The 10,450-nt window shown below is 40.8% G+C and overlaps 2 protein-coding genes across 2 annotated transcripts; one reads left to right on the top strand and one right to left on the bottom strand.

Annotated features, from left to right (window-relative positions):
• Nucleotides 1-3,557: 3,557 nt before the first annotated feature.
• Nucleotides 3,558-4,303, bottom strand: LOC134209950 (vitelline membrane protein Vm26Ab-like). The gene is made up of 2 exons (XM_062685967.1): nt 4,193-4,303; nt 3,558-4,129 (listed from the first exon to the last, which is right to left on the bottom strand). Exons 1-2 carry the CDS (start codon nt 4,205-4,207, stop codon nt 3,716-3,718), a joined length of 429 nt encoding a protein of 142 aa, XP_062541951.1. The 5' UTR covers nt 4,208-4,303; the 3' UTR covers nt 3,558-3,715.
• A 1,424-nt stretch (nt 4,304-5,727) lies between these two features.
• Nucleotides 5,728-6,439, top strand: LOC134209947 (cuticle protein 16.5-like). Its single transcript, XM_062685965.1, has 2 exons — nt 5,728-5,824; nt 5,886-6,439. The coding sequence occupies exons 1-2, from the start codon at nt 5,810-5,812 to the stop codon at nt 6,330-6,332; spliced, it is 462 nt and encodes a 153-aa protein (XP_062541949.1). The 5' UTR covers nt 5,728-5,809; the 3' UTR covers nt 6,333-6,439.
• The last annotated feature ends 4,011 nt before the right edge of the window (nt 6,440-10,450 follow it).

Genomic DNA, 10,450 nt, shown 5'->3' with positions numbered 1-10,450 from the left:
AATTTACAAAGGCTTTTGAAGGAGCATTCAAATAAGGAAATTTTGTAAAATATTCCTGGAGGAGTTCTCTAAAGAATACCTTGAGAAATTTTAGAAGAAATTCTTGGAGGAATTTCCGAATGAATTCTCGATAGGTTTTTGAAAAGACCTGAATAGGTTTTTGAAAAGAAATTCTGAAGAAATTGTTGAATAAATGTCCTAAATATTTATTAACGGAATCCACAAAAAAAGTCAAATGGCATTTTCAAACTAATACCTATTGAAATTTTCATATAATTTTGTGGATTTCTACAGGAATTCTTTCGGGAATTACTTCAGAAAATCCTGCAAGAATTTCTTTAGGAATATCTGAAGAAGTTTATCCAGGAATTCCTTCGAAAACCCGGACAGTAATAGAACAAAATACTGTTTTGAATCTGTAATTAAGACTTCATGCCGAAAAAAACCCAAAAATATCGATATGGCATTCGATCCATCATCCTACTTCTTCTGATATTCTCAAAAATTTTACATCTGGATCTGCTTCGGAAATTTTTCCAGTATTCATCCAGGTGATGAAGAAGGGTCGTTTAACCAAAAACCATTCAACCAAAAGCCATTTGGCCGAATGCCACGTGGCCGAACAAACCATTAGGCAGAAACCCATCCGGCCGAAAGTAATTTTGCCGAAAGGGTCATTTGGCCGAAAGGGTCATTAGGCCGAAGGGATCATTTGGCTGAAATGGTCGTTTGGCCGAAAGTGTCGTTTGGCCGAGTAGGTCATTTGAAAAGTGAGAAATTAGGAATGAGAAGAGAGACGTCTCAATTCTCATCTCTCATTTCTAATTTCTCAGTGTAAAAAGTGCGAAGCGCAAAGTGAGTAGTGAGACGTCTCACTATTCACTTCGTGCTTCTCACTTTCTACAGCGAGAATAGAAAAATGAAGAGTGAGAAGTGAGACTTATTATTTTATTTATTCAGACTAAGGCCGAAGTGGCCTGTGCGGTATATAAGAGTCTTCTCCATTCGGCTCGGTCCATGGCTACACGTCGCCAACCACGCAGTCTACGGAGGGTCCGCAAGTCGTCTTCCACCTGGTCAATCCACCTTGCCCACTGCGCACCTCGCCTTCTTGTGCCCGTCGGATCGTTGTCGAGAACCATTTTAACCGGGTTACTGTCCGACATTCTAGCTACGTGCCCGGCCCACCGCAGTACTCACTTCGCCCTTCTCATTTGGCCGTGGTAGAGCGAAGTGGGTAGTAAGACGTCTCACTACCCACTTCGCACTGCTCACTTTCCACAGTGAGAAGTGAGAAATGAGGAGTGAGAAGTGAGACGTTTCACTTCTCACTCCTTGTTTCTTATTTCTCGCTGTAAAAAGTGAAAAGCGCGAAGTGAGTAATTTCTAAACTCCTAAGTAAACTCCTAATTTCTCATTTTTCAAATGACCTATTCGGTCAAATGACCCTTTCGGCCAACTGACACTTTCGGCCAAATAACCCTTTCGGCCAAACGACCCTTTCGGCAAAACGACCCTTTAAACCAAACAACCCTTTCGGCCAAATTGATATTTTAGCCAAACAGCATTTGGGCCAAATGACCCTTTCGGTCTTATAACGCTTTCGGCCAAACGTCCCATTCGACCAAACGTCCCTTACGGCCAAACGACCCTTTAAGCCAAATGATGTTCTAATGGTCTGCCCGGTCAAATGGTATATTTGGCCAAACAACTTTCGGCCTAGTGGCATTCGGCCGAACGGTATTCGGGATACGGCTTTTCTCCAAGGAATTAACACGATTAGTGAGCCAGAAGTTCTTTCAGGCATACGTTCAAAAATTCCTCCAGGAGCTTCTTTATTGGCATAACATCCCCACACTGGGACATTGCTGCCTCGCAGCTTAGTGTTCATTAACAGCTATTAACTGCGAGGTTTCTAAGCCAAGTTATCATTTCTGCATTTGTATATCATGAGGCTAACACTATGATACTTTGGCCCAGGGAAGTCGAGACAATTTCCAATCCGAAAATTACCTACACCGGCACCGGGAATCGAACCCAGCCACCCTCAACATGGTCTTGCTTTGTAGCCGCGCATCTTACCGCACGGCTAAGGAGGGCCCTAGTTCTATGTGAGTAATACATCGGAAATTCCTCCAGTGATTCATTACTAACTTCCTCAGGTAATTTCTTCAAAAATCCTCTGGTAATAAATCTAGGAATACCCCCAGAAATTTCTTTAGGAAATCTTTTAAAAAATGTTTAAAAATTCTTTTGGGGAAGAATTTTCGAAATTCTTGATTTTCTCTGTACATTCCTCCAAGAATTTCTTAGGATTTTTCTCCATGGATTCGTCCAGGAAAATTCGTAGCCTCAGATAGATCCAGAAATTCTCCTGGAAACAACTAAACATTTAAACATTTAAAAAATCCTTAAGGAATACCTACTTGCGTCTTGCTTGACAAATTCTTCGAATTTTCCTAATCGAGATATTTAAAGAATTTCTTCGGAAAATTCTTACGGCAATTTCTATGGGAATAGCATCAGTAAAACCTTAGAAATTCCTTCGATTTTTTTAAAGAAATGGTTTCAGCAATTATTTCAAAAATTCTTAAGAAAATCTCTTCTTTAGAACATTATCCAGGAATTCTTTCAAATTTTGTTTTAGGATTTCCTTCGAACATTCCTCCAGAAATTTAATTGGTCTCAAACCCTAGGATATTTTTTTGAAAAAAAAAACCGGAAATAACTGCATAAATTCATTCAGAAATTCTTGTCAGAATCATTCGGAAATTACTATAAGAGTTCGTATGGAAATTTCATCTGGAAATTCCTTTGTAATTTCCGTTAGAAACTCTTCCGAAAATTCCTTACGTATTTCCTTTTCCATTCTGTAATAAATTTCCTGAAAAATTCTTCCAACAAAATCTCCGGTATAATTGCTGCAGTCATTTCGAAAGATATTGCGTGTGGCTTTTCTAAAAAGATTTCCTAAAGTTTTCCTGGACGAAGTTTCTAAGGAATTTCTGAAGAAATTTTCAAGTGCCTCTCCAGAGAATTTTCGGATGGAATTCCGGGACGAATGTCAAAAGGGAATAAATTTTCTTGGATTTTTTTTAGTTTCCAAAGCAATTTCAGGTTATATCTCCGATGTTATTTTCCACGGATTTTCTGGGGAAATCCAAAAATGAGATTCCAAAGAGTTCTTGGAAGAATGTACAAAGAAATTCTTGAAATTGTATTGATTACTTTTAGAAACAGTCTCCAGTAGCCTTGTGGGCAAAGGCGTAAAATTGCCAATCCGGAGATGGCGAGACCAGATTCTCAGTCTGGTCTAGGATGTTTTCGGGTTGGGAACATTCTCGATTCCCTGGGCATAGTGTACCCATTGTACTTGCCACGCAAAATACATACTCATGCAATGGCGGCCATAGAAAAGCTTTCAATTAATAACTGACGAAATGCTAATAGAATACTAAGTTGGAAAGCAGACCAAGTTCCTGTTGGAATGTAGAACCATTGAAGAGGAAGAGAAAGAGAGACTTTAGTTAGTTAGTTGTAGAATAAAACACCAAGAGTTGCACTGAATAAATATTGTATATTGCTTAAAACATCAACATTCATGATCACGGGACAATTTTGCTTCGTTACACCGAAACATAGCTCAACACTGCATCATATGCAAAACTGAGATCAACTCATTCAATCACTCTAATTCATCCGTCTGTAGCACACTTTATAGCACATACTTGGCCGCCAAAGGAGCGGTGTAGGCCAGAGGCGCGGCATACGGAGCGGCGAACTGCGCTGCGTAAGGTGCAGCATAAGGAGCAGCGTAAGGCGCAGCATAGGAGGCTGCATACGGAGCTGCGTAAGGAGCGGCATAGGAAGCGAAAGCTGGAGCAGCGGCAGCAGCAGCATAAGCCAGTGGAGCGGCAGCAGTGTAGGCGGCGTAAGCCGGGTTGATAACCTGAGAGTTGTGCGAGGTGACAACGGCGGAATCTCCAACGTTAGCGTATCCGGCGGCGTAAGCCAAGGCAGGGGCCACAGCAGCTGGGGCGGCAACCAGTGGAGCCGAGTAGGCCAGAGGGGCACCCACCAATCCTGGCTTGGCGGCGACGCTAGCGATGGCCATAGCGGCAACGAAGAACTGTAAGATTTTAAGAAAGGGACATTTTAAGAACTGTGATTTTCTTAAATAATGTAAACTTACCAATTTGGCGAACATTTTTAATCGGGTTGTTTAGACTGTGTTTGGCTTCACTTGAAAGTAGGTAACTGATAGCTTCCGATTGATTGCAAATTGTATTTATACTAAATCAAGTATTTGGGTTTCGTGCACCCGCACTCTGCACTTTCTGGTGAGGTACCACAGGCGTAAATACGTGATTGTTGTATATTACGGACAGGTTGCATGATCGACGGCGCTGGTGTGATAATCGGTAGAATGACGCGACACCACACCGACAGCAGGTGAATTGGGTATTCAAATTAGACCACCGTCATTCAGCTGGCAAATGAAAGTTAAAAGCAATCTCCCAAGAGCGACGAAAATCGTCGTTTGAAACAGTCTAAAGCAAAGATATGGATCAATTCTCATGGCGTTAGCTCAGAATTTCGAGCTTTTTTGTGCTTCATCATTCTGTCATAGTATGAGACACTGGAATAGAATGATCGACGAATAACTTGTCAAATTCGTCGATATTCACAACAATATTTAGGAAAAGTCATACTTTATAAACAGTTTTTTTTTTCAAAATAATACATCAATCCATTCTCAGTTTTAAGATGGAAACTCTTCGGATATTATTACCGTATGTTTTGTAATTTCTACGATTTTCCTCCATTTTTTTTATTGAAATTAACTCGGAGTTTTCATGGAAAATTCTTCTGGTTTCCTACGGAAAATTCTTTAAAACTTACACTGGAAATACTTTGGAATAACCAACCAATGGAAATCCTTCGAAATTTCCAATTGATTTTTTAGCATTTCTACGGATTTTAATTATAATTGTAGCTTGCCATTTTCTATGTTCTAGTTTCCTCTTCGTAACCTGATCAGGAACCCGGCAGCAATTCTGTTATTTTTTTCAATGCTGTTTCGCAACTGGTTGAGCCAAGATAATGTCAAAATTTTCTATGCTTGAAAAAATCAGTCATAACAATCTTTTTTGTCTACCAAATTATATATGACACGTTTGCACTTGAAATATTTAATCCTTTTTATCTACCTTGCGTTCCATTGTAGTTAAAACTGGTTGTTTAACTCACTTAGATTGAATGTGAATTTTAATGTAATATCAGACAATTACTATTCTACAATATTTAATTTAAATATATGACAGATTGATAATTTTTGTGATAGATTTAAATCAATTAAAAAAAACTTAAATTAGGTAGAAGACTGAATAAAGCAGAGAAAATATATCTCCAAAAACCGATTTTGCTACCCACGCCATAAAGCAATCAAAATAATTAATCAGGACATGCCATCGAATTCACTTTTACACTATCCGTTTATTGCAAGTTCACCTATTTTGCATCTGTTCGATTGGTATGCCACTCAACTTAGTCGCCAAGTATATACAATCACCTGTGAAATTAAAAGATTACTGACGAATTATTCATGTAAATAAAAGAAGCAAAACAACACACGATGAATCAAGTTCACTTTAACGCTGTGTCCTGTTGTCGATCAAGAGAGGGAGCAAGAACTGGGTAATGCCAAAATATTCGAAACGACTACTATATAAATCGAATCGTGGGAGGGTAGAATCATAGTTCAGTTGCAATCTTCAATCAGTACGCAGAACAACCAATCCCATTCAAAATGTTCACCAAATTGGTAGGATAGAAACATTTCCTATTTTGACTTAGGATATCTAATCAATTACAATCAATTACAGATCTGCATCGCCGCTGTGGCCATTTCGTGCGTCAGTGCCAAGCCTGGGCTTGCTGCCCCAATTGCCTACTCTGCACCGTTGGCCGTCGCTGCTCCGGCGCCAGCTTTTGTGACCGCTCAGAGCTCCCAGGTCATCGCTCGTAACTACAATGGAGTGGCTCCCCTGGCTTACACCGCAGCCGTCGCATCCCCACTTGCCTATAATGCCCCCGCTTTAGCTGCTGCCGCCCCTGTGGCCTATACTGCTGCCGGCCCTGTGGCTTACTCGGCCCCTGCTCTGGCTGGTGCCTCTCCACTGGCTTACACCGCTGCCTCTCCTCTGGCTTACACCGCTGCTGCTGCCTCCCCTCTGGCTTACACCGCTGCCACTCCATTTGCTCGTACGCTGGCTACACCCTATGCCGCCCCATTCGCTGCTCCTTACAGCGCATATCCTTATGTGCTGTAAATTGATTTGGACTGTTACTAATGACTGAATTTATCATCAAGGCTTGTACAGTTATTGTTACCATAGTTTTCTAAGGTGATTTAAATACACGACATGAGTCAAATTGATGTTAGTTTAAAAATATATTTTTAAGAATATATCACAAATAAATCGTGGTGATGTTGTCATACGAAACGGTACCGCTTTGCAAAACTATCACCCGTTCGATTAGGGGACGGGGGGGTCAAAATGCCCTAGCTAAGCAAACACTGCTTTATTGTCTCATTTGTAACGCTATTCATGGGTATTTTTACATAATGCAACAGTTAAACAAGAAAGCTAGTTGATGCCATTCAAAAATTGTCAAAAATCTCAATCATATTGATATTATTCACATTTCAAAAAAGTGGTGATATTCTGTTGCCGGAAAATTCATGAGGCAAAACGCCTTTTAGCTGGCAACTACTAGGGAACAAAGTACCATGCGTCGGCGAATCAGCATTCTGGTATGAATAGTGCGTGGAGACGCAAGTACATTGTAGGTTAGCCCCACTAGGGCGTTTTGCCTCGCCAAAATGTTCGATGTCTCTTTAAAATGTGGAAATTTTCGGTTTTTCCGACCTTCCCATACACTATTTTGAAACTTTTTTCGCCTAACCTACATAATTCTAACCTACATAAGATCTAGTTTTGTTACGGCCATCTTAACCCGTTTCGGTCTGACCTAGAAATCAAAATTGAAATAACCCGTGTAGGCTCATTTTTCGTCCGATTGCCATGAAATTTTCAGGGAAGAAGCGTCATCATGTCTATTTTTTGGTACATGACTTGATTTGACCATGGTGCCAATCCGGCCGGATTTATTAAGGGGGGGTCCTGGGTCAGATGCAGTCAAAAACGGGTCATTTTTTTAAAACCATTGATAAATGAACTAAAGTGACTAGAATGCTGATGCAAACGTGGTCAATCATCATTGACCAGCATCAGAAGCTAGTTTTGATATATTTGAATCACCAGGACATGGTTCCGGATGTTCCGGGAACCTGGTTCCCTGGGGTATCCCTGGGGTGGTGGACACTTTTCAAGTGGACACAACCCAGTCTTGCGACATATCAAACTTCATGGTTTTGAAAGAGAATCCTAATAGATGAGTTTTTGGGAGGTTTTGGACACATTGGCCGCATCCGGAAGTGTTCCCGGGAGCCTGGTTTCCTCAGGGAAGCGGACAAATTTCGATAAGCACCGAAACCCATCTTGCGACCCATCAAACTCCATGGTTTTCAAAGACAACCTCAATAGATGGGTTTTTGAGAGGTTTTGGACACATTGGCCACGTCCGAAAGTGTTCCCGGGAACCTGGTTCCCTCAGGGAAGCAGACAAATTTCAATTAGCACCGAAACCCATCTTGCGACACACCAAACTCCATGATTTTGAAAGACAAGCTCAATAGATGGTTTTTTTTAGAGATTTTTGACACATTGGTCACGTCCGGAAGTGTTTCCGGGAAATTGGTTCCCCCAGTGGACAAATCTTGCCTAGCACCAAGACCCATCTTGCGATATATCAAACTCCATGAATTTTAAAAACAAGCACAATACATGATTTTTTGACAGATTTTGGACACGTTGATCACGTCCGTAAGTGTTCCCAGGAGCCCGGTTCCTTCAGGGATGTGGACAAATTTTGATTATCACCGAAACCCATCTTGCGACCCATCAAACTCCATGATTTTGAAAAACAAGCTCAATAGATGAGTTTTTGAGAGATTTTGGACACATTGGCCACGACCGGATATGTTCCCGAAAGCCTGGCTCCCTCAGGGAAGCGGACAAATTTCGATAAGCACCGAAACCCATCTTGCGACACATCAAACTCCATGGTTTTGAAAGACAACCTCAATAGATGAGTTTTTGAGAGGTTTTGGACACATTGACCACATCCGGAAGTGTTCCCGGGAGCCTGATTCCCTCAGGGGACAAATTTCGATTAGCAACGAAACCCATTTTGCGGCATGTTCAACTCCACGATTTTGAAAGACAAGCACAATACATGAATTTTTGAGAGATTTTGGACACACTGGCCACGTCCGGGAGTGTTCCCGGGAGCCTGGTTCTCTCAGCGAAGCGGTCAAATTTTGATTGGCTCCAAAACCCATCTTGCGACATATCAAACTTCATTATTTTGCTTGACTTTCAAAATCATGGAGTTTGTTACGTCACAAGATGAACCAGGTTCCCAAGTACACTTCCGGTCGTTGCCAATGTGTCCAAAATCTCAAAAAAATTCATGTGTTCAATTTGTCTTCCAAAATCATGGAGTTTGATATGTCGCAAGATGGGTTTCGGTGCTAATCGAAATTTGTCCGCTTCCCTGAGGGAACCAGGCTCCCGTGAACACTTACGGACGAGGCCAATGTGTCCAATACCTCTCAAAAAATCATGTGTTGTGCGTGTCTTTCAAAATCATGGAGTTTGATATGTCGCAAGATAGTTTCGGTGCTAATCAAAATTTGTTCACTTCTCTGAGGGAACCAGGCTCCCGGGAACACTTCCGGACTAGGACAATGTGTCCAAAACCTCTCAGAAACTCATTTATTGAGCTTGTCTTTCAAAATCATGGAGTTTGGCATACCGCAAGATGGGTTCCGGCGCTAATCTAAATTTGTTCGCTTCCCTGAGGGAACCAGGCTCCAGGAAACACTTCCGGACGTGGCCAATGCGTCCAAAATCTCTCAAAAATTCATCTATTGAGCTTGTCTTCCAAAATTATGGAGTTTGACATGTCGCAAGACGAGTTTTGGTGCAAGGCGAGCTTGTATTTCAAAACCATGGAGTTTGATGTGTCGCAAGATGGGTTTCGGTGCTTATCGAAATTTGTCCGCTTCCCTGAGGGAGCCAGGCTCCCGGGAACACTTCCGAACTTGGCCAATGTGTCCAAAATCTCTCAAAAACTCATCTATTGAGCTTGTCTTTCAAAATCATGGAGTTTTATATGTCGCAAGATGGGTTTTAGTGCTAGGCAAGATTTGTCCACTTTCTTGAGGGAACCAGGTTCCCGGGAACACTTCCGGATGTGGCCAATGTGTCCAAAACCACTCGAAAACTAATATATTGAGCTTGTGCTAATCGAAATTTGTCCACTTTCTTGAGGAAACCAGGGGTGGCATTGTGCATCTCGAATCGAATCACTCGATTCGTATGTTTTTGCATTCGTTTCGAAAAAATTGCGGCATTATATATTTCGTTCGACTTCATTCAGTCGCAGTACAAGATTTCGAATGGTGCTGTACTAGCTCAATCGAGTATGTTCTGTCAAACGAAATGTAAACAGAGAGAATAAGAGGTAGCTGTCTCCGTGTTTAGTATGCCGCCCGCTGGAGAGACAACCTTCAGCGCGTGGCGAATGTGAGTAAACAGAGAGAATAAGAGTAAATTCATCTGCGTGTAGCATGTTGCCTGTTGGAAAAGCATCCTTCAGGGCATGAATTGGCAGTTAATTTATAAACAAGCAAATTGTGCTCAATGACTATAAAAAGGAATATTATTTATTGAGCAGTTACAATCGATTAAAACATTATGCCGATAGGATATGTTTTGTAAATTGAATTATTGTTACGATCAAATTATAAGTTTTATGTTTATTCGAGTTTATGCCACAGATCCAATTTTGAGCTTCATAATTTAAAGCTAAAGAAGGATTCGATAATAAATTACTTTGATTTTTCCATGTGTTTTAGTTGAATGCACTTGGGTTTTTTTTTAAATTAAACTCAACTATTTTTACGCAGATTTTCCCCATCGATTTTTCACGCGGTTTTTTTGAAATCGTCATGAAATACGTGAAAACTGCAAAAATAAAAGATTGTAATTGAAGTCGTTTCTACGCGGATTTAGGGATAATTAGAGATTTCATATTGTCTGGAAACTATAAAAGTAGGTATACTAATGACATTCTTTCCATCAAGATACAATAATGAAACATTTATTATCTTCCCGTAGAGAAATAATAACAAATGTAACTAAAAACTTTCAGCAAGAAATGACTCTCGAACAACATTCGAAAGCTATAAAGGTGACGAGTGTTTTTCATTCGACTTGAGTCGTTTTCCAGTGTGCTATCGAGTATCCATAATGCCAAA

This window comes from Armigeres subalbatus, chromosome 2 (assembly GCF_024139115.2).
Source record: "Armigeres subalbatus isolate Guangzhou_Male chromosome 2, GZ_Asu_2, whole genome shotgun sequence".
NCBI classification, from domain to species: domain Eukaryota; kingdom Metazoa; phylum Arthropoda; class Insecta; order Diptera; family Culicidae; genus Armigeres; species Armigeres subalbatus.
Note: the sequence above shows the minus strand (reverse complement) of the source record. Positions and strands in the feature narration are given on the sequence as shown.